This window comes from Bufo bufo, chromosome 9 (assembly GCF_905171765.1).
Source record: "Bufo bufo chromosome 9, aBufBuf1.1, whole genome shotgun sequence".
Taxonomy (NCBI): Eukaryota; Metazoa; Chordata; class Amphibia; order Anura; family Bufonidae; genus Bufo; species Bufo bufo.
The window spans coordinates 122,473,395-122,498,916 of record NC_053397.1 but is presented as its reverse complement, the minus strand read 5'-3'; the positions used below and the strand labels follow the sequence as shown (position 1 = coordinate 122,498,916).

General features: G+C 43.7%; 1 protein-coding gene across 1 annotated transcript in view; it reads left to right on the top strand.

Moving 5' to 3' along the window:
• Positions 1 to 25,522, top strand: part of DDR2 (discoidin domain receptor tyrosine kinase 2) — a 1,651,236-nt gene that overhangs the window by 750,306 nt on the left and 875,408 nt on the right. The window contains exon 7 of the mRNA XM_040407250.1: positions 17,814 to 17,997. Coding sequence (XP_040263184.1) covers positions 17,814 to 17,997 — 184 coding nt within the window. The remainder of the gene's footprint in view (positions 1 to 17,813; positions 17,998 to 25,522) is intronic.

Here is a 25,522-nt window from a genome sequence, read left to right as displayed (position 1 = left end):
GACAGTCATCATCAAGTGGACAAAATATGGCACAACAGTGACATTACCAAGAACTGGACGTCCCTCCAAAATTGATGAAAAGACGAGAAGAAAACTGGTCCAAAAGGCCTACAGCAACATTAAAGGAGCTGCAAGAATATCTGGCAAGTACTGGCTGTGTGGTACATGTGAAAATAATCTCCCGTATTCTTCATATATCTGGGGTATGGGGTAGAGTGGCAAGACGAAAGCCTTTTCTTACGAAGAAAAACCTCCAAGCCAGGCTACATTTAGCAAAAACACATCTGAAGTCTCCCAAAAGCATGTGGAAAAAGGTGTTATGGTCTGATGAAACCAAGGTTTAACTTTTTGGCCATAATTCCAAAAGATATGTTTGGCACAAAAACAACACTGCACATCACCAAAAGAACACCATACCCACAGTGAAGCATGGTGGTGGCAGCATCATGCTTTGGGGCTGTTTTTCTTCAGCTGGAACTGGGGCCTTAGTTAAGCTAGAGGGAATTATGAACAGTTCCAAATACTAGTCAATATTGGCACAAAACCTTCAGGCTTCTGCTAGAAAGCTGAACATGAAGAGGAACTTCATCTTTCAGCATGACAACGACCCAAATCATACATCCAAATCAACAAAGGAATGCTGTAATAAAATCAAAAGGTGATTCAACAAAGTATTAGTTTAAGGGTGTGCACACTTATGCAACCATATTATTTTATTTTTATATTTTTTCTTCCCTCTACCTAAAAGATTTCAGTTTGTTTTTCAATTGAGTTGTACAGTTTATAGGTCACATTAATGTCATGCCCCGCCCTGACTATGTGCGGAGGTCGGCCAGAATAGCAGCACGAGTTTAGTGTTTTGTGTTGGAGCCGTGCTGGATCCGCCTCCCATCAGGTGCACTGGGTGGGGTCATTAGTTTAAATAGCACTCCAGCCCAGTGCTCTGAGCGGATTATAGGAATCACTTTGGTCTTGGAAGCTAGGAAGGAAGGTTGGCTGTTCCAGCTCAGAAAGATAAGTGTGGTTTCTAGTTTGATTGTTTTGTGTCATCTCTCACATCCAGGTTCTGTGCGAGCAGGCTGCTCATATTTCCCCTCTCCACCATCTCAGGGAATTTAGGGTGTTTCAGCCCAGGCATGGGGACACATCATACCTACCACTAAGGTCTGCATGTGGGCTGAGCAGTGCAGGGAGAGAGGTCAGGGATTAGCTAGGAGGTGACCCTTCCCCTGCCTCTCGCCTAGAGCCTGGTTGGTGGTTCATCTGTTAGTCTGAGTGCACGTCCACCGTGACAATTAAAGGTCGAAAAAGTTCTGAAATTATTTATCTTTGTCTCATTTTTTTACGTCACAGAAACCTGATATTTTAACAGGGGTGTGTAGACTTTGTATATCCACTGTATATACAGTCAGGTCCATAAATATTGGTGCTGTGAACTCTCAAGATGAGATCCAAAGAGCTGTCACTATCAGTGAAGCAAGCCATCATTAGGCTGAAAAACAAAACAAAACCATCAGAGAGATAGAAAAAACATTAGGCGTGGCCAAAACAAAAAAAGAAGGAACGCACCGGTGAGCTCAGCAACACCAAAAGACCCAGAAGACCACGGAAAAAAACTGTGGTGGATGACCGAAGAATGAGGTGTATGTGTGTCAAAGTTAGCAATCAAGAGAAGACTTCACCAGAGTAAATACAGAGGGTTCACCACAAGTTGTAAACCATTGGTGAGCCTCACAAACAGGAAAGCCAGATTAGAGTTTGCCAAACGACATCTAAAAAAGCCTTCACAGTTCTGGAACAATATCCTATTGACAGATGAGACCAAGATCAACTTATACCAGAGTGAAGGGAAGAGAAGAGTATGGAGAAGGAAAGGAACTGCTTATAATCCTAAGAATACCACCTCATCAGTAAAGCATGGTGGTGGTAGTGTCATGGCGTGGGCATGTATGGATGCCAATGGAACTCGTTCTCTTGTATTTATTGATGATGTGACTGCTGACAAAAGCAGCAGAATGAATTCTGAAGTGTTTCAGGCAATATTATCTGCTCATATTCAGCCAAATGCTTCAGAACTCATTGGACGGCGCTTCACAGTGCAGATGGACAATGACCCAAAGCATACTGCAAAATCAACTAAAGAGTTTATTAAAGGAAAGAAGTGGAATGTATGCAATGGCCAAATCAATCACCTGACCTGAATCGGATTGAGCCTGCATTTCACTTGCTGAAGACAAAACTGAAGGGAAAATGCCCCAAGAACAAGCAGGAACTGAAGACAGTTGCAGTAGAGGCCTGGCAGAGCATCACCAGGTATGAAACCCAGCATCTGGTGATGTCTATGTGCAGCACACCAGACCTGCAGGGTATTGCGATAGTGAGGTCACGGTTATGGGCAATCGAGGGTTACTCACTTTTTGGAGGACCCTGGGCAGGCATGCGGCAGTGAAGGAGAGGTAGACACAAGTTCCTCTGGGGCACACTCTGTATTTAGGGACCAGGCCTGACGGTGAATGAGGTGCCCTGGATGTTGCGGGTGTTTTGAGTGCCTGGGGCAAGGTCCCTTTAAGGATCTTGACGCCAGTGCCTGTAACGGTGGCACACCGATTTATAGGAGTAGTGATTGAGGTACACAGCTGGTATGGTAAACCAAACGTTGCTTTACTTGGAAAACAGTCCAACTTTGTACATACAGATGATGATGCAGTTCCTTATATCAATGTTCCACAAGCAGGCTTACATTCAATAACATGGCAGGTATAATCTTGCAAGATACTTGGAGGGTAATCAGTTAATGCTTCACAGGCAAGGCTGCTCTATCCCCTCAGCTATTCTAGCTGGCTGGATCCCAAGGCCCGGATGCCTAAATGCTGGCTTTAATCCTTGGTAATAAATCTTCCTCCCGTATTGACCCTTGCTTTTATCTTATAGTACCTCTGCCCATCAGCTTACTTATCTGAGCTGGTTGTATTGTTCCTGTTGTGAGGGAAGCTGCAGGTTTCTCCCAGGAGGTTCATTCCTACTATTGGGGTAATCTTCTGAGCTAACTGGGGCTCACTTTATTAACAGGCAGGCTAGAGTCCTTCACTAGCCTCCTGGTAGCTACTAGCAGCCTGGACTATCCAGCTGCATGTCAGGAGGAGGCCCTCAGCATATCTCTGGCTAAGATGCCTTCTCACTTCTGTGTCCACAGACTCCTGACTACAGACTAACTCCTCCCTGTCTGGGCCTGAACATTTATACTAGGGGCTTCCTATCTCCCTCTAGTGTCTAGGATGCCTAACTACACCCTAAAAGGCCTGCTATGCATATCACAGGGGAAACAACACATGTAATAACACATAGAAAAATACATTAAATGCATAGTTAAATATAATATCGCTGTCCCTTGTGAGCAGAAGTAACATGTGACCCAATTGACCCTTGTGTAGTGCCCACTCCTACCTAGTGGGACACTACATATGCGTTTCAGACTTCAGGCTGTAATTTACTGCAAAGGATTTGCAACCAAGTATTAAAAAGGAAAAGTTTGATTTATGATTAGTATTCTGTCCCATTACTTTTGGTCCCTTAACAAGTGGGAGGCACATATGCAAACAGCTGTAATTCCTACACCGTTCACCTGATTGGGATGTAAATACGCTCTAATAAAAGATGACAGTCTGCAGGTAAAGCACATCTTGTTCGTTTCATTTCAAATCCATTGTGGTGGTGTATAGAGCCAAAAATGTTAGAATTGTGACGATGTCGTAATATTTATGGACCTGACTGTTTTGTACATGTAAATACGCAATTTTATGTATATTGTGTAGTACATGCACCCAACTTATTTTCAACTTTGAAACGGCACTCATATTATTGCCTTATTGTTTCAGGCATGAATCTCCTTTGTTAAGGTTGTGTGTGGCTCACCCAGGAATGACAGAGGCGTTCTTGCGCCTCTGTAATCAGCTAACAAGCTCTCTTTTTTTTTTCTTTGCTGTTACAACCCCGTTTGGTACACCATGGTGGCACCTGCTCAGGAGCTGATCATCCATATTAAAAAAAAATGTAAAAATAAAATTTTTTGGTCACTCACCTCACAATAAAGTAAAAAAAAGTAATTGAAAAGTCATACACAATCCAAGATGTAATAATAAAGACTACAGATTGCCCTGCAAAAAATAAGCCCTAATTTGGTTATGTGAATGAAAAAAATAAAGCATTTATGGCTTCAGGAAGGCAGGGACTGAAAAAAATTGCTGTATCAGGAATGGGTTAATAAATATATTGTGGGGGGGGGTCAGCTCAATAGTAATAGGCACAGCTGTCAGATACAGTGACACAACAGCACAGTTCACACAGGGATTTGCCTGTTTTCATTATTTTCATCCACAAGCAAAAATATAAGGCCTTTACATTCAGGCAAAAGCAAAAAAATAAATTCCTGCTCGGCTGAGCACTAACTAAACACAAGATCACCTTTTCAATACGGGCGGCCTTCTACCAGCCACACCACACAACACAGAGTAAACTTAGTGTCATTTTTGTCGTTTTAGCAGACTTCAGCCGTAAGTGTGAAAGACAGTCTATTCAAACAGTCCCCCCCACACACATGCTTATAGTGCAGACCTTTATAGCCCAGAAATGAGATGAGCTCCATCACCTGGCTGAGAGCTATATAGGAAACCTGTTCTGGACAGGAAGGGAATGAGGAGCCCCACTACCAACCTGCTCATCATTCCATAAAAATCCAGGCCCGACAACACCATTAACTAAAGTCCTCAGCAAACAATGTGTGACGGTCACGTATACTACACACAGGGGGGAGGATAGTGACCACTGCGCTCCACCCTCACCCCTGGCCCTGCCTAATTGCCTCGCAAGTCCTAATGACAGGGGACAACTAGACGGCAGTCCCTAACTTAGGATACGTGCTGGGAAGACAGACAAGACAAATAACAGAATGTGAACGGACCGGGTCAATACCTAGAGAGCTATGCAGTACTAAGGAATGAGCAGAGAATAGTCAGGAAAAGCCGTGGTCAAATACCAGGAGAGAAACGAAGTACAACAGGAGTCCGCAAAGAATCGTCAGGTGGAAGCAGGGGTCAGGATACCAGGAGAGATGCACAGTACAGGAAAAGCAGGCAAAGGATCATCAGGGAACAGGATCAGGTAGTATTCAGTAGTCCAACAAATAGCCAGGAACCTAGAATTAACAGGCAACCTGTGGCCAGCAGGCTGCCTGTATTTATAGTGGGGTCTGAGGGTCATGTGACGTGGCCAGTGTCACATGACCGACAGACAGACAAGTCGAGCACCGAGTGATCAGCTCGGCGCTCAAGGCAGACCTAGGATCAGGGAGCCTCCCAGCTAGCAAAGCTGCCCTGGGAACGAGGCCAAACACAGATCCTCGCTCTCGAAGCTAAGCAGCAGGTCTGCGGCTGATGGGAGACCGAGTGCGCCTTTGGCGCCCCGTGACACAATGTTTTGCTAATGCAACCCATCTTTCCTGGATTTCTGATATCTCACCCAGCTTTTTTAGTTGGGTTATCCACTTCCTGTAGCCTAGTACATTGTATATGAAAGAAACCTAGGCGAAATATAATGATTTTCTACTACTTTTCCAGTCACTATATACTGTATATTATAATGTATATTACACAGTATGGTGCAGGGATTACAATGTATTCTGTACAGCATGGTGTAGGGAATATAATGTATATTACACAGCATTATGCAGGGATTATGATGTATATTATACAGCATGGTGCAGGGATTATGATGTATATTATACAGCATGGTCCAGGGATTATAATGTATATAGCACAGCATGGTGTATTGTATAGCATGGTGTATGAACTATACTATATATTGTACGGCATGGTGCAGGGATTATAATGTATTCTGTACAGCATGGTGTAGGGATTATACTGTATATTACACAGCATGGTGAAGGGATTATGCTGTATTGTATGGAATGGTGCAGGGGTTACACTGTATGCTCTTTAATGTGACAATTATCTTAGGTTTTCCTATCACCAACCTTTGACGCTGTGCCCAGCTACGAGCTGACCCTTCTCAGCAGCTGCCAAGGCTTAGAGGGAACACTGCCCAGCACTTAGCACTGCAACTTATTATTATTGGAATCATGAGTTTAAATGTAACCCATTTTGTTTTTTTGTGTGTTTAGAACCTGTTTGTATGAAAACTAAACATATTCAGGTCTAGCCACAGTTGTTTAATTGTTAGTACTGCAGCCTATTGTTTGGATTTAAGGGTTCAAATCTGTTTTTATTTTTTGTGGCGTTTTGACCCTTGACCTAACTAATTGATGTAATTTACTCTTCCTGTTTTTATCTGTTTTAGGGCTCATGCACACAAATGTATTTTCTTTCCATGTCTATTCCATTTTTTTGCGGACTATACGCGGAACCATTCATTTCAATAGGTCCGCAGAAAAAAACTGAAGTTACTCAGTGTGCATTCCGTTTCCGTATGTCCGTCCCCCCAAAAAAATAGAACATGTCCTATTATTGTCCGCATTACGGACAAGGATAAGACTGTTCTATTAGGGGCCAGCTGTTCCCGGAGGTCATCCGTATTTTTTGCGGATCCGTTTTTTGTGGACTGCAGTTGGCTTGGATCTGAGCGCTCAATATATCCGAACAGTGCTCAGATGCCACAAACAGTCAAATCACCATGGGGTTTAAGTTTAGCATTAGCTGATGAGAGGGCCCATAATCCTGGGGCAAGAGGCTGGCAACCAGGCTTCTCCACCACCCAGTGGCGAGGTTGGTTTCGCCACATTTCTCCTCTTTTCCAAACAGACTAACAGGGTATATGACCTTATGCCGGTCAGTGCCCTTGTTAGTCCAGCAGCCCACGCACAGAAACAGCAGTACAGCCCACCCACAATAAATGGTTACTACACCTGAGCAAGGGATAAACTTGTCCATGTCCATGTGCCTCACTACGGCTGTGTGGGGGACTGGTAGACTGCCTTGGTGGGTTGCTGAGTGGGCAGAGACCAGCAGTACTTTGCCCTGGTGCCAGCGCTACCGCGGAAGAAGCCTGGCTGTAGCCTGGTTGTTGGAGGGGGAGACCGACTGTCTCCCCTTTAGATAAACCACCATGCTGCTGTGGGGGGAGACCGACTGTCTCCCCTTTGGCTAAACAGCCCTGTTGCTGGGGGACAGGACCGACTGTCCCTACCCCCTGTGCTGTGAGTACAGAGACCACGGTCCCATCTGCATGGTTGTGGGGCTTACTGTCTCCCCCTGGTATGTTAAGCTGCCGCTGGGGAATGGAGACTGGGCTCCCAATTCCCAACAAATCCTTCTGTTGCTGTGGGATGGAGACTGGGCTCCCAATTCCCAACAACTCAATCTGCTGCTGGGGGACAGGACCGACTGTCTCTGCCCCCTGTAACTCAGCTTGTCACTGGGGAATGGAGACTGGGCTCCCAATTCCCAATAAATCACATTGCCGCTGGGGGACAGGACAAACTGTCTCTGCCCCCTGTAACTCAGCCTGCCGCTGGGGAATGGAGACTGGGCTCCCAATTCCCAATAAATCACATTGCCGCTGGGGGACAGGACCGACTGTCTCTGCCCCCTGTAACTCAGCCTGCCGCTGGGGAATGGAGACTGGGCTCCCAATTCCCAATAAATCACATTGCTGCTGGGGAGAGGGGGTAGCAAGCTCCTCTCCCATACATACTTCCAGCCTCTGGGGGGGGAGACCGACTGTCTGCGCTCCCAATACAGTGTCCTGTTGCTGAGGAAAGGAGACTGAGCTCTCTATTCCCTGTAGGACACTCTGCCACTGGGGGACAGGACTGACTGTCTATGCCCCCTGTAACTCAGCCTGCTGCTGGGGAATGGAGACTGGGCTCCCAATTCCCAATAAATCACATTGCCTCTGGGGGACAGGACCGACTGTCTCTGCCCCCGGTAACTCAGCCTGCCGCTGGGGAATGGAGACTGGGCTCTCAATTCCCTGCAGGACTGGTGGAGAGACCTCGGTCCCACCTCCACCGGCCACCTGGGGTTCTTCCCAGTAAATCTCCACAATATCTGCCCAGCTAAATGGGTCTGGATCTGAGTCTGTCATTCTGCTCTCTCACTGAGCCTTCCCAATGGAGTGGAAGAGATCTCGGTAGTCCTGCTCCAGTTCCCACTCCGGGGTTGCTAGGTCAGCCAGATCTTTCTCTACCTCATGGGGGTCATCCCAATCCTGCCTAGCCTCCCTCTCATAGAAAATGTCCTGAAGTCTGGACTGTGCAGTGCTCCCGAAGTCAGGCTCTGCAAAGGACTCCCATAACAAGCCAGGACCATCAAACTCCTCTCCCTCTGGCTTGTCATGCTCAGCTGTCCAGGGTTTATACTGTGCCATATACCACCAGAGCACCTGGTAGGCATCCTCCAGCCATAGCTCCTGCCATACCCGGTGCTCTAGTTCCTTCACCCATTCCTCCAGAGGCTGCTCTCCCAGGAAGGGCATCTGCAGGGCCACTTGCTTCTGCAATCGCTGCTCTTCACTGGGGAGACTCTTGCCTCGCTGCTATTGTACATTATCCAGGGCCTGGTGCCAGATGCCTTTCCTTAATGCATCCCGGCCATCCAGGTCTTCCTCATCGTACTCCACTGCTGGTTCCACTCTGGTGCTGTCAGGGTCGCTTTACTAGGACATGCGTTGCCCTCAAATTGTAAAGTCCATGGAATGGTGTCTCCTGTAGCTGTCCTTCTGGCTGTGGGAACGATCCCGCCGCTTGCCACCAATTGTTACGGCATACAAGGGAATGCTCCAAACTCCCGAACGGAACCTCACGAATAGCTGCTAGCAGACGAATAGGAAACGCACCCAAGCGGCTTACACTCCTAGCAATCAGTTTCTAACAGCATACAGTGAATCCCCCCCAAGAACGAGACGAGGCTCCGTGTTGAGGGTCAAGCAGTGGTCAGCTGTGTGTTTATTGTTCTTATATAACATTGTTACACACTAGTACCACCCACAGGGTTTTGTAAAAACAACCAATAAACACGTACAATACAGTAAAACACTCCCACACAAAATCCTCCCCTCTGCCTGTAATACAATTACCTTACACAATAGGTTGATGTAATTATCACAGGCAGGAGAATACACAATGTCTTCTGTTCTGGAGACAACCGAGGAGTAATTCAATTATCTCTCAGGACAAAGGGAAATCGCCAATACACACGTGGGGACAATAGGACAGACATCACTATTTAAATATACAATGCCACAACCATTACAGTAAACACAGACATTTAAGATATCCCAAAAGGGCACGAATTAGACCAGGGGTTCAAAAGTTAGTAAAAGTCCTTTGGCCAAAGGAAGCATGGCTTTTCTGCCCAAAACTAGTTTTTACAGAGTTAGGCTGTGTGAGATAATTAACTTAACTGGGTGTGGTAAGCCAACAAGGTACAGCAAATACCTCTATTCACAACAGCAAAACTACACAAAAATACATAACTCCTATCAAACTGAACAGAACCCCCCCCATTCAACTTATCCCCAGATGGCTTGGATCTGAGCGCTCAATATATCCGAACAGCGCTCAGATGCCACAAACACAGTCAAATCGCCATGGGGTTTAAGTTTAGCATTAGCCGATTAGAGGGCCCATAATCCTGGGGCAAGAGGCTGGCAACCAGGCTTCTCCACCACCCAGTGGCGAGGTTGGTTTCGCCACAGCCACTTTCTTTTTTTTTGCAACAATCTTGCAACTGATGGCTGTGTGCGACATTTGGCATATTTTTGCAACAGCTGGTCAAAATTTTTGACATTTGGTGAGCTTCGCCTCTGTTAGAAGTGGAATGAAAAGTAGGTCAGGAATTTAAGCTAGAACACCATGAAAATCTAGACTGCAGTCAGCATGTTAAAGAGGAGAAAAAACTGAGTAGGACCGTATGTAGCTTTATGGGAAAGATTTGGTAAAACGTGTACTTTATGCGTTAAAATTCATTCTCATTCTGGGCTTTGGAGTCAAGGAGACGGTCCTATCAGTGATTGACAGCCTTACCTCTATGACTGTCTATACAGAGATGGCTGTCAATCGCTGATAGGACCGCCACCAAATACTTACAAGAAGTACACAAATCGTCCCACAACATGGACAGTATATAAATTCCCACAAAAAAATATGTATTTTAATCAGGGGCCATTTTTATGTGTCTTAAATTGAAACTCTCCAAAATGTGCCCTCCTGGAGCCTAGAAAATTTTTATTATAGGCCACAGTAGTACCGGCCCCAACCATTAGGCATTCGACGGACAGAAAACATCAAGTGATTATGTGGCTGGAGGTATGTTAGACGGTCATTAGATATCAATTTTACTGCAGGCCAGTGGAGTACAGGCCCCAAAAATTATTCATTAAATGTACAGAAAAGAACAAGCTTTGTCTTCTTCTTCTCATTGTCTGTAGCTAGTAGAGGCCTAAGCATGGCAGGCAGGTTCCCACAGAAGTATCTTGCTGGATGAGCAGCCAATACTGCACTTGCTTCAATCTTGACAGGATTCGGCTCCAGGCTCCAGATGGAACATGGTTAGCACTCCAGCTCTTAACTCAAATTTCTTAACTCATCGCGTTATCTTGAGACAAAAGCCATTGAAAAGCAATTGAAGGTGTTTGCTTAGATTAGATAACACAACTCAGAAATCTCTGAAAAAAGGATTGTTAACTCTGCTCCATCCATAGGTCACCCTTGCCTCAATCAGTTTTTTTGGGGGGCAACTGGTAAATCAAACCCGTAGAAATTATTGGTTCCAATAGTGTTTGTCACTCTGTGTAAATGCGGTAACACAGCAAAACCGCAAACAAATGCTGTACTACCTAAATGCACTATATAGAACGTATATTATTGGTATATAACACCCCTGATTCAATAATTTTTTTTGGGGGGGGCAACTGGTAAATCACACCAGTAGAAATTATTTGTTCCAATAGTGTTTGTCACTCTGTGTAGATGCGGTAACGCAGCAAAACCGCAAACCAATGCTGCACTACCTAAATGCACTATATAGAAAGCATAGTATTGGTACAGTGGGATGCGAAAGTTTGGGCAACCTTGTTAATCATCATGATTTCCCTGTATAAATCGTTGGTTGTTACGATAAAAAATGTCAGTTAAATATATCATATAGGAGACACACACAGTGATATCTGAGAAGTGAAATGAAGTTTATTGGATTTACAGAAAGTGTGCTATAATTGTTTAAACAAAATTAGGCAGGTGCATAAATGTGGGCACTGTTGTCATTTTATTGATTCCAAAACCTTTAGAACTAATTATTGGAACTTAAATTGGCTTGGTAAGCTCAGTGACCCCTGACCTACATACACAGGTGAATCCAATTATGAGAAAGAGTATTTAAGGGGGTCAATTGTAAGTTTCCCTCCTCTTTTAATTTTCTCTGAAGAGTAGCAACATGGGGGTCTCAAAACAACTCTCAAATGACCTGAAGACAAAGATTGTTCTCCATCATGGTTTAGGGGAAGGATACAGAAAGCTGTCTCAGAGATTTCAGCTGTCTGTTTCCACAGTTAGGCCTAGTTCACACGAACGTATGGCTTTTATAGTTTTTTGCGGTCCGTTTTTCACGGATCCGTTGTTCCGTTTTTGAGTTCCGTTGTATTTCCGTTTCTGTTCCGTTTTTCCGTTCCGTTTTTCCGTATGGCATATACAGTGTACAGTAATTACATAGAAAAAATTGGGCTGGGCATTACATTTTCAATAGATGGTTCAGCAAAAAACGGAACGGAAACGGAAGACATACGGATGCATTTCCGTATGTGTTCCGTTTTTTTTGCGGACCCATTGACTTGAATGGAGCCACGACCCGTGATTTACGGCCAAATATAGGACAAGCTCTATCTTTAAACGGAACGGAAAAACGGAAATACGGAAACGGAATGCATACGGAACACATTCCGTTTTTTTTGCGGAACCATATAAATGAATGGTTCCGTATACGGACCGTATACGGAACACAAAAAAACGGCCCGTACACCCGCAAAAAAAAACGTTCGTGTGAACTAGGCCTTAGGAACATATTGAGGAAATGGAGGACCACAGGCTCAGTTCAAGTTAAGGCTCAAAGTGGCAGACCAAGAAAAATCTCGGATAGACAGAAGCGACGAATGGTGAGAACAGTCAGAGTCAACCCACAGACCAGCACCAAAGACCTACAACATCATCTTGCTGCAGATGGAGTCACTGTGCATCGTTCAACCATTCGGCGCACTTTACACAAGGAGATGCTGTATGCGAGAGTGATGCAGAGGAAGCCTTTTCTCCGCCCACAGCACAAAAAGTGCCGCTTGAGGTGGGCTAAAGCACATTTGGACAAGCCAGCTTCATTTTGGAATAAGGTGCTGTGGACTGATGAAACTAAAATTGAGTTATTTGGCCATAACAAGGGGCGTTATGCATGGAGGTAAAAGAACACAGCATTCCAAGAAAAACACCTGCTACCTACAGTAAAATATGGTGGTGGTTCCATCATGCTGTGGGGCTGTGTGGCCAGTGCAGGGACTGGGAATCTTGTCAAAGTTGAGGGACGCATGGATTCCACTCAGTATCAGCAGATTCTGGAGACCAATGTCCAGGAATCAGTGACAAAGCTGAAGCTGCGCAGGGGCTGGATCTTTCAATAAGACAACGACCCTAAACACTGCTCAAAATCCACTAAGGCATTTATGCAGAGGAACAAGTACAACGTTCTGGAATGGCCATCTCAGTCCCCAGACCTGAATATAATTGAAAATCTGTGGTGTGACTTAAAGAGAGCTGTCCATGCTCAGAAGCCATCAAACCTGAATGAACTAAAGATGTTTTGTAAAGAGGAATTGTCCAAAATACCTTCAACCAGAATCCAGACTCTCATTGGAACCTACAGGAAGCGTTTAGAGGCTGTAATTTCTGCAAAAGGAGGATCTACTACATATTGATTTCATTTCTTTTTTGTGGTGCCCAAATTTATGCACCTGCCTAATTTTGTTTAAACAATTATTGCACACTTTCTGTAAATCCAATAAACTTCATTTCACTTCTCAAATATCACTGTGTGTGTCTCCTATATGATATATTTAACTGACATTTTTTATCGGAACAATCAACGATTTATACAGGAAAATCATGACGATTAACAAGGTTGCCCAAACTTTCGCATCCCACTGTATATAACACCCCTGCCTCATTCAGTTTTTTTGGGGGGCAACTGGTAAATCACTCCAGTAAAAATTATTTGTTTCAATAGCGTTTGGCACTCTGTGTAGCTGCAGTAATGCAGCAGAACCGCACACAACTGCTGCACAATACAATTGCACTATAATATACTTTCTATGTTAGAAAGTATATTATAAGTATATTACACCCCTCAGTATGTCACACCTATCGAAAGCACACCTATACCAGTCCTTAAAAGGACTTTTGTGGCCCCATTAGCTAGCGTTTGGTGTCCCTAACAGTCTGTCCCTGCTCCACACAGCAACCTCTCCCTACACTGGCAAAAGACAGAATGTAAAATGGTGGCTAGATCAGGTTTATTTATAAGGTAGGGGGTATGTCCATGTGCTGAAATGTCTTAATTGGCTGTCCTGTACAACCTGATGGATGTGTCATGGGTCAAAGTTCTTCACAATGTAAAAGAATATGGCGGGTGTGAATATCGCCATATGTTCGCCCGTTTGGTGAACGAGCAAAGTTTGCCGCGAAACGACCGCCTTGCGAATCGCAAGGCCATCTCTACTCCTGGACTTCATAGCTCAGAATGAGAATGAATGTAAATGGATAAATTACAAGTTTAACTGAATCTTTTCCCACAAAGCTATATCTGAATTTGCCCAGCTCATCCTACTGTATAACATGTTGTCTTCAGCTCAAACACAATGTTGAAAATGGCAGGTTCCCTTTAAATCTCATGATGTATGAAATTTTAAAAAGTCACAAAAAAAGTTGCATTTCCACATCAGGCAACACACTGGTGTAATTTTACAGGCATAGGCATACACCACATTGCACTTATGTGCCAAATATATTATTTCTGTTCACCATTTTACAAATCTGGTGCAACCTCACAAAGTAAAGCTAAACTTAAAACTGGCTCCAAAACCACTGCAAATGATAAATTCCACTCATAATTTATTTAATATGTTATGGATCATCTTGAAATATGGTCTGCCAGCAGCACCCAACAATTTCGTCTGTTTTCCCTTTAAACTCTGAAGGACACAGGGCGTACAGGTACACCCTGATGTACTGGTACTTAATGACACAGGGCGTACCTGCAAGCCCTGTGTATTTCCAATCACCGCCGTTTGGCGGGCGGTGATCGGAAAAAGGTGCATGCTAAAATCTTTGAGCAGGCACCTTGGGTCAATGTCGAGGGGGGCCCTGTGACCCCCCCCCCATTTATCGGCGATCGCGGCGGATTAACCCCTTCTATGCTGCTACCGTGGTATAGAAGGGGTTTCTGTTTGAGGGAGCTCATCGATTCCCGCGCTGCTGTGGCAGGGATTCGATGTCTCAGAAGGCAGCCCAATGCCATGCAGAGGCTGCCCAATGCCTTGCACGGCATTGGGATCTGCCTTCTATGGGAGCCGAGGAGATCCAGCCTCAGGCTGGGTCTCCTAGGCAACCTGTTTGTGTACTACTCACTGTAGTACACGAACAGGCAATGCATTACAATACAAATGAATTGTAATGCATTGCAGAGGGGATCAGACCCCCAAAAGTGAACATCAGAAATAAAGTAAAGAATAAAAAGTAAAAAAAAAATGTTTTTAATAAATTTAATAAAGTAATAGAATTAATAAAGTAAAAGAAGAATAAAAAACACCCATTTCCCCTTATTTTCTAATAAAAAAATATAAATAAATAAAAAAACACACATATTAGGTATCGCCACGTCTATATCTCATGATCCACCCTGTCTGATGAATACCATAATTTTTTTTTTTTTTAAACGGTTAAAAAAAAGCTATTTTTGTCACCTTACATCACAAAAAGTGCAACACCAAGTGATCAAAAAGGTGTATGGCCCCCAAAATAGTACTAATCTAACTATCACCTCATCCCGCAAAAAATTTGCCCCTACCTAAGCCAATCACCCAAAAAATAAAAAAAAATATGGCTCAGAATATAGAGACACTAAAACATCATTTTTTTTGTTTAAAAAATGCTGGTATTGTGTAAAACTTAAGTAAATAAAAAAAGTATACATATTAGGTATCGCCGCATCCGTAAGAACCTGCTTTATAGAACTATCACATGACCTAACCCCTCAGGTGAAAAAAACGTGTAAGAAAAACAATTTTTTGTCATCTTACATCACAAAAAGTGCAACACCAAGTGATCAAAAAGGCATATGGCCCCCAAAATAGTACTAATCTAACTATCACCTCATCCCGCAAAAAATTTGCCCTACCTAAGCCAATCACCCAAAAAAAAATAAAAAATATGGCTCAGAATATAGAGACACTAAAACATCATTTCTTTTGTTTAAAAAATGCTGGTATTGTGTAAAACTTAAGTAAATAAAAAAAGTATACATATTAGGTATCGCCGCATCCGTAAGAACCTGCTTTATAGAACTATCACATGACCTAACCCCTCAGGTGAAAAAAACGTGTAAAAAAAGCAATTTTTTGTCATCTTACATCACAAAAAATGTAATAGCAAGCGATCAAACAGTCATACGCACCCCAAAATAGTGGCAATAAAAGCGTCATTTTATCCTGCAAAAATCATACCTTACCTAAGATAATCGCCCACAAACTGAAAAAATTATAGCTCTCAGACTATGGAGACACTAAAACATGATTTATTTTGTTTCAAAAATGAAATCATTGTGTAAAACTTACATAAATAAAAAAAAGTTGACATATTAGGTATTGCTGCATTCGTAAGAACCTGCTCTATAAAAATTTCACATGACCTAACCCTTTAGGTGAGCACCGTAAAAAAAAATGTAAAAAAGGCCATTTTTTGTCACCTTACATCACAAAAAGTGTAATAGCAAGCGATCAAAAAGTCATACGCACCCCAAAATAGTGCCAATCAAAGCTTCATCTCATCCCGCAAAAATCATACCCTACTTAAGATAATCGCCCAAAAACTGAAAAAACTATGCCAATCAAACCGTAATCTCATCCCGAAAAAAATTAAAACTATGGCTTTCAGGATGTGGAGACACTAAAGAATATATTTTTTTTTATGCTTTGTTATGTAAAACTGAGACAAATAGTCATATTTGGTATTGTCGCGTCCGTGACAACCTGCTCTATAAAAATACCACATGATCTAACCTGTCAGATAAATGTTGTAAATAACAAAAAATAAAAACAGCTATTTCTTGTTACCTTGCCTCACAAAAAGTGTAATATAGAGCAACCAAAAATCATATGTACCCTAAAATAGTACCAACAAAATTGCCACCCTCTCCCGTAGTTTCTAAAATTGGGTCACTTTTTTGGAGTTTCTACTATAGGGGTGCATCAGGGGGGGCTTCAAATGGGACATAGTGTCAAAATAACAGTCCATCAAAATCTGCCTTCCAAAAACCGTATGGCATACCTTTCTTTCTGTAAACTACAGAATCAGGGCCATAAATATTGAGTTTTGTTTGGCTGTTAACCCTTGCTTTGTAACTGGAAAAAATTGATTCTAATGAAAAATCTGCCAAAAAAGTGAAATTTTGAAATGTTATCTCTATTTTCCATTAATTCTTGTGGAACACCTAAAGGGTTAACAAAGTTTGTAAAATCAGTTTTGAATACCTTGAGGGGTGTAGTTTGTAAAATGGGGTCATTTTTGGGTGATTTCTATTATGTAAGCCTCACAAAGTGACTTCAGACCTGAACTGGTCCTGAAAAAGTGGGTTTTAGAAATTTTCTGAAAAATTTCAAGATTTGCTTCTAAACTTCTAAGCCTTGTAACATCCCCAAAAATAAAATGTCATTCCCAAAATGATCCAAACATGAAGTAGACATATGGGGAATGTAAAATAATAACTATTTTTGGAGGTATTACTATCTATTATAAAAGTAGAGAAATTGAAATTTGCTAATTTTTCCAAATTTTTGTTAAATTTGGTATTTTTTTAATAAATAAAAATGAATATTTTTTTACTCCATTTTACCACTGTCATGAAGCACACTATGTGACGAAAAAACTATCTCAGAATGGCCTGGATTAGTAAAAGCGTTTTAAAGTTATTCACACATAAAGTGACACTGGTCAGATTTGCAAAAAATGGCCTGGTCCTTAAGGTGACATATGGCCCTGTCCTTAAGGGGTTAAACCTGTTTCTAGTGTATCTTTGCACATGTAGCAGTACCATTAAGCTGAAGTGCAGTCGAGATTGGGAGCAAAATCATACATTTTCACTTTAAAATTAGTGGGGGAGATTTATCAAACTGGTGTAAAGTAGAACTGGCTTAGTTGCCCATAGCAACCAATCAGATTCCACCTTTTATTTTCCAAAGGAGGTGTGAAAAATGAAAGGTGGAATCTGTTGGCTTTGGACAACTAAGCCAATTCTACTTTACACCAGTTTGATAAATCTCCCCCAGTGTCATTAATGTCTGCAGTTTTTTTTTCTCCTTATAACTGCACGGCATCACTTAAAGCCATCATGAATCATCAGACATCATGGTGAGACTTGGCCAAAAGGAACTGTTTCGTCTTTCCTTTCTCTCGTAATTTGGCACTCCATATTCATAGCAAGTTGAAGCATGCAAATTTATCTCACTGTTCTGGCATATTACTTAAATGTTTATTTTTGTATCCATTTTAGCATGACTGAAGGACTCGGCCAACTGACTGATGGAGTATCTGGGCTGGATGATTTCACTCTGACTCATGAGTACCACATGTGGCCTGGATATGATTATGTTGGTTGGAGCAATGAAACTCTCCCTAATGGATATGTGGAAATCATGTTTGAATTTGACCGAATAAGAAACTTCACAACAATGAAGGTCTTCCTAAGACAACATATATTGATGCATTATTTATATGTCAAATTTAACAATTGTTTTTATTATTGATATGTAGATACTTTTTTCTACATTGAATAGCATTATATGGAGTCTTATGGTATAATAAATGTAAAAATATAACAGATAATGGTCACAATGCAATATTTATTATTAAGTGTTCTTGCATGGCAAGACCACTTACTGTTATCTCACATATATATTCTTATTATTATAGCCAAATTTACCACCATAAGGCTACATTCACACGTCAGTATTTTTCTACATCCCGATTTTCGGTCCGTTTTTTGCGGATCCGTTGTTCCTGAAAATGTTTCCGTATGTCATACGTTTTTTGCGGATCCGCAAAAAACGGAAACATGTGAAAACTCAAATCCGACAGTATATTCTAACACAGAGGCGTTCCCATGGTGATGGGGACGCTTCTAGTTAGAATATACTGAGAACTGTGTACATGACTGCCCCCTGCTGCCTGGCAGCACCCGATCTCTTACAGGGGGCTGTGATCCGCACAATTATTGTGCGAATTATAGCCCCCTGTGAGAGATCAGGTGCAGCCAGGCAGGAGGGGGCATACCCCCGCCCTCCCCTGTATTAAATGTGACTAGTGCGGCCCCCCCCCTCTATATTCATTGGTGGCCAGTGCGGATGTGACCAGTGCGGCCTCACCTCTTCCCCCCCCCATCATTGGTGGCCAGTGCGGATTCCCAGTATTAATAAATGTGCCCAGTGCGGCCTCACCTCCCCCCCCCCCCATCATTGGTGGCCAGTGCGGATTCCCAGTATTAATAAATGTGCCCAGTGCGGCCTCACCTCTTTCCCCCCCCCCCCATCATTGGTGGCAGCGGAGAGTTCCGATCGGAGTCCCAGTTTAAATCGCTGGGGCTCCGATCGGTTACCATGGCAGCCAAGACGCTATTGCAGTCTTGGCTGCCATGGTTACTTAGCAATAAATACAAGCATTATACTTACCTGCGACTGCGAACTGCGATGTGTGTCCGGCCGGGAGCTCCTCCTACTGGTAAGTGAAAGGTCTGTGCGGCGCATTGCTTTTAGCACAGACCTGTCACTTACCAGTAGGAGGAGCTCCCGGCCGGACACACATCGCAGCTCGCAGTCGCAGGTAAGTATAATGCTTGTATTTATTGCTAAGTAACCATGGCAGCCAAGACTGCAATAGCGTCTTGGCTGCCATGGTAACCGATCGGAGCCCCAGCGATTAAACTGGGACTCCGATCCGAACTCTCCGCTGCCACCAATGATGGGGGGGGGGGGGGAAAGAGGTGAGGCCGCACTGGGCACATTTATTAATACTGGGAATCCGCACTGGCCACCAATGATGGGGGGGGGGAGAGGTGAGGCCGCACTGGGCACATTTATTAATACTGGGAATCCGCACTGGCCACCAATGATGGGGGGGGAGAGGTGAGGCCGCACTGGGCCCATTTATTAATACTGGGAATCCGCACTGGCCACCAATGATGGGGGGGGGAGAGGTGAGGCCGCACTAGGCACATTTATTAATACTGGGAATCCGCACTGGCCACCAATGATGGGGGGGGGAGAGAGGTGAGGCCGCACTGGGCACATTTATTAATACTGGGAATCCGCACTGGCCACCAATGATGGGGGGGGGGAGGTGAGGCCGCACTGGGCACATTTATTAATACTGGGAATCCGCACTGGCCACCAATGATGGGAGGGGAGAGGTGAGGCCGCACTGGGCACATTTATTAATACTGGGAATCCGCACTGGCCACCAATGATGGAACTTCACAACAATGAAGGTCTTCCTAAGACAACATATATTGATGCATTATTTATATGTCAAATTTAACAATTGTTTTTATTATTAATATGTAGATACTTTTTTCTACATTGAATAGCATTATATGGAGTCTTATGGTATAATAAATGTAAAAATATAACAGATAATGGTCACAATGCAATATTTATTATTAAGTGTTCTTGCATGGCAAGACCACTTACTGTTATCTCACATATATATTCTTATTATTATAGCCAAATTTACCACCATAAGGATACATTCACACGTCAGTATTTTTCTACATCCCGATTTTCGGTCCGTTTTTTGCGGATCCGTTGTTCCTGAAAATGTTTCCGTATGTCATCCGTTTTTTGCGGATCCGCAAAAAACGGAAACATGTGAAAACTCTAATCCGACAGTATATTCTAACACAGAGGCGTTCCCATGGTGATGGGGACGCTTCTAGTTAGAATATACTGAGAACTGTGTACATGACTGCCCCCTGCTGCCTGGCAGCACCCGATCTCTTACAGGGGGCTGTGATCCGCACAATTATTGTGCGAATCATAGCCCCCTGTGAGAGATCAGGTGCTGCCAGGCAGGAGGGGGCAGACCCCCTCCCTCCCCTGTATTAAATGTGACTAGTGCGGCCCCCCCCCCTCTATATTCATTGGTGGCCAGTGCGGATGTGACCAGTGCGGCCTCACCTCTCCCCCCCCCCATCATTGGTGGCCAGTGCGGATTCCCAGTATTAATAAATGTGCCCAGTGCGGCCTCACCTCTTCCCCCCCCCCATCATTGGTGGCAGCGGAGAGTTCCGATCGGAGTCCTAGTTTAAATCGCTGGGGCTCCGATCGGTTACCATGGCAGCCAAGACGCTATTGCAGTCTTGGCTGCCATGGTTACTTAGCAATAAATACAAGCATTATACTTACCTGCGACTGCGAACTGCGATGTGTGTCCGGCCGGGAGCTCCTCCTACTGGTAAGTGAAAGGTCTGTGCGGCACATTGCTTTTAGCACAGACCTGTCACTTACCAGTAGGAGGAGCTCCCGGCCGGACACACATCGCAGCTCGCAGTCGCAGGTAAGTATAATGCTTGTATTTATTGCTAAGTAACCATGGCAGCCAAGACTGCAATAGCGTCTTGGCTGCCATGGTAACCGATCGGAGCCCCAGCGATTAAACTGGGACTCCGATCCGAACTCTCCGCTGCCACCAATGATGGGGGGGGGGGAAAGAGGTGAGGCCGCACTGGGCACATTTATTAATACTGGGAATCCGCACTGGCCACCAATGATGGGGGGGGGGGAGAGGTGAGGCCGCACTGGGCACATTTATTAATACTGGGAATCCGCACTGGCCACCAATGATGGGGAGGGGAGAGGTGAGGCCGCACTGGGCCCATTTATTAATACTGGGAATCCGCACTGGCCACCAATGATGGGGGGGGGAGAGGTGAGGCCGCACTGGGCACATTTATTAATACTGGGAATCCGCACTGGCAACCAATGATTGGGGGGGGGAGAGAGGTGAGGCCGCACTGGGCACATTTATTAATACTGGGAATCCGCACTGGCCACCAATGATGGGGGGGGGAGAGGTGAGGCCGCACTGGGCACATTTATTAATACTGGGAATCCGCACTGGCCACCAATGATGGGGGGGGAGAGGTGAGGCCGCACTGGGCACATTTATTAATACTGGGAATCCGCACTGGCCACCAATGATGGGGGGGGGGGAGAGGTGAGGCCGCACTGGGCACATTTATTAATACTGGGAATCCGCATTGGCCACCAATGATGGGGGGGGGGAGAGGTGAGGCCGCACTGGGCACATTTATTAATACTGGGAATCCGCACTGGCCACCAATGACGGGGGGGGGGGAGAGGTGAGGCCACACTGGTCACATTTAATACTGGGGAGGGAGGGGGGTCTGCCCCCTGCTGCCTGGCAGCCCCTGATCTCTTATAGGGGGCTATGATATGCACAATTAACCTCTCAGGCGCCGCACTTGCCACCAATGAATATAGAGGGAGGGGGGCCGCACTGGTCACATTTAATACTGGGGAGGAAGCCTAATTTCCAGGAACGGAATCCGCATAAAACGGATGACATACGTAATGACATACGAATGTCTTCCGTTTTTTGCGGATCCATTGACTTTGTATTGGTCCAGGATCCGATTTTTGCGGAAAAGAATAGGACATGTTTTATATTTTTTCGGACATGCGGAACGGAACAACGGAAACGGACAGCACACATTGTGCTGTCCGATTTTTTCCAGGACCCATTGAAAATGAATGGGTCCAGATCTGGTCCAGATCTGTTCCTGAAAAAACGGAACAGATCAGGAAAGAAAAAACGGACGTGTGAATGGACCCTAACTCCTCCAACAGTTTTTACACTACATAGACAGTAATATACAGAAATGTGCGGATTGTTCCCGATTGGTGTTCTATTACTTTGTGGAACGTTTCGCCGAATGGTTTACAAAATATCAGCGTTTTTGTGGCGAATTTGGTCCCATAGAAATGAATGGCGGAATGTTCAAAACTAGAGTGGGAGCTGACAAAAGCTAGAGTGGGAGCTGAAAAATCAGGACATGATTTCTAAACTGCCACCACTCCCTCATTTTCAAACCCACCTACACAAATCTTATATCAAAAGATTCAGCTATCCCTGCTGCCACTAGAAATGTCGACGGCTAAATCATAGTCCTGATAGTTTTCACAACATGACAATTTGTTTGCAACTCACGCCGCCCATTGACATTCATTGAAACTCCACTCTAGCCACCTCCAATTTGAAGGGCAATTTCTAAACTGTGACTGTGCTTTCATTTTTAATATTTCAGAGACCTACTATACATCAAAATATAGGTCTGGGTCTTATGATTCTCACAATATAAAGCTCTTCGCTGTGGGATTTATAATTTTTAAAACTACGACAATTTGAAGATGGCAACCGCCAGTAAAGTGAGCAATTTGGAGCAGTTTGTTTTTAACCACTCTTTTCTGCCCTATTTGAAATCTAATTTTGAATTCATGACAGTTTGGCTGGCTTCTGGTTTAAGATTTGGAAATAAGTTTTATTCAGTAGAGAGTATTTGAGGTGTTTTAACTAGCTACATTTATGAAAAGAAATTAGAGCTGTGTGAATATTATCATGCCATCTAAAGGAAAGAGATCTAAAGCTGCAAAGATATGCTGGACTAAACTGGACTTTCAGACCCACGCTTTCAGGATCCGGAGCCCCACAGCAGCATAGTGGAAATAGAGGTTTGTGACAGTGAATGTGCCCAGGAGGTACATAGTGAACATGTGGTGTCATTCCCATGTTCAACTTAGTGTCAAGTTCAAGAGCACAGTGACAGTATGATGGGCACTTCTGAAAACCATGGCATGCAAGAACCATGTGTTCCAAGTGAGAACTCATGGCTATGGAAGGTTAAGGAACAAACAGTGTACATGCATGGCTCTGACATTTTTGGCATACCACAGTGAGCTTGATGATGTTAGGAAGGATGATCTTGATCAAATACTGAAGAAGGGCAACAGCTTGTATGGCACAACAATAAAACAGCTAAAACGAAGAAATGTCTATCAGCACCAACACTTGACAATGGAAGAAGTGCCCCTCAGAGTCAACACTGACAAATATGAGTATTATGTTGTTAAATCTCCAGTGTTATCGGGATGTGTGAGAGCCACGGTAGATGACCTCTCCACAAGACTTCAGTGCCTCAATGCAGATGTTACACATGCACTTTTTATAGTAGTGCCATATTGCATTGTTCAGAGACAAGTCTGGGAGATATGGACTGTTTAATTCTCATAGTCCAAATAAGGATGGACTTCCTGCCACTGGAAAAGGAAAAGCTGTTATGATCACTTTTACACATTTGAGTGATATGGGGGCAAGGATTATTATTATTATTTATTATTAAAGTGCCATTCATTCCATAGCGCTGTACAGGATTTATAAGTTGTATGAATTGCTCCTTACAGACACCAGAGGCCCTATTGATGGACTGCAGTATGACTTCATGCCAGTCTCATTTCATCCTGCAAGACGTTTGTCAGATGGTTTGCTGTCCCCACCAGTGCAATCTGACAAACCACATAATGGAAAGCATGTGGAGAACAAAGTTACACAGAAGACCAAAGATGCAACACACACTGGATTCCCAGCCAGCAAGCATTCTCCATGGTCACTTGATGCAAAATCCTCACAGGGCATATGGAAGGACAGTAAGGCACTTTCCAAATTAAATGGACAGCAACGACAAAAACTGGAGACAAGACACAGAAATAAAAGAAGGCATGGTTTCAAGGCTACAAAGATGTCTGTCACCAATAAGAAGAGGACATACATCAGCCGATACAGAGCAGATGCTGATTTTAAGTTGAAACAGAAGCAATACATCACCAGGAAAATATGCAACAAATGCAGATTTCAACTTGAAGCAGAAGCATTACATCCCCAGAAAATATGCAACAGATGCATGGTTCAAGTTAAAGCAGAAGCTATACACAACCAGCAAATATGCGACAGATGACAATTTTAACTTGAAGAAGAAGCAATATATCACCAGAAAATATCATAATGATCCTGCTTTCAGAAAACATCACTTGCAACAGTGCATGAGTTGCATGAAAATGAAGCTTCACACTCAAGCAGATTTTCGCATAACCCATAAGATGCAATGTGCCTTCAAAATAAGAATGAAATACAAACGATGGACTCATGTCCAGCGGGAATGCAGTCAACCAGTCGACAACAGCCTAATGCAGACAGCTATATCACTTTCCATGAATGCATTAAAGCTGGGCCACCTTTTGTGTGCACGATGTGTCATAGCACCCTTTTTCCTAACTAAGTGAAACATTTCATTCACAGCAATTACAAGAAGAATCTACACATTGTAATATATTATAATACTGCGCTTAAGGACATATTATGATAAGTATTGGTGTACAGGTGTTGCAAATATATGGTGACTGGCACACGAAGGTATATCAATATGCAGGTACTTAGCTGGTTTTAAACAGTGTACCTGAGATGAAGGCTTCTATTTGTGTGCTTCTGTCCGCGTCCCCGTACTTGGTATAGAGGTATTTTCTTCTTTATTTTTGTTTCTGTACTCTGTACCTCCACTTGCGGCAGCAGCGCACCACCGGCCGGGGCACGAGGCAGCACGCCAAACCACATTACATCTGGATTGTTCCTGATTCAGAGCAACAAGAAAAACCGAGTACAGAAACAAAAATAAAGAAGAAAATACCTCTATACCAAGTACAGGGACGCGGACAGAAGCACACAAATAGAAGCCTTCATCTCAGGTACACTGTTTAAAACCAGCTAAGTATCTGCATATTGATATACCTTCGTGTGCCAGTCACCATATATTTGCAACACCTGTACACCAATACTTATCATAATATGTCCTTAAGCGCAGTATTATAATATATTACATTGTCTCCCCTGTGCGGCATATTTTTGTGGTTCTGCCGCGATACCGCTGCTTCTACATATAGCATCCACTGAGCGCCACTGTAGCAACCCTTTATATTCTTTTGCCTATACCAACCACAAGAATCTACACATTGTTGCTGCCTATTTGACAGGGAAATATGTCCATGTGTGCAACAAATACTGTCAAGGCCCTGAACAATGCACCATACCAGATGAAAAGACCAAATAATGGATTTGTCACAACTGTGATTCACATTTAAA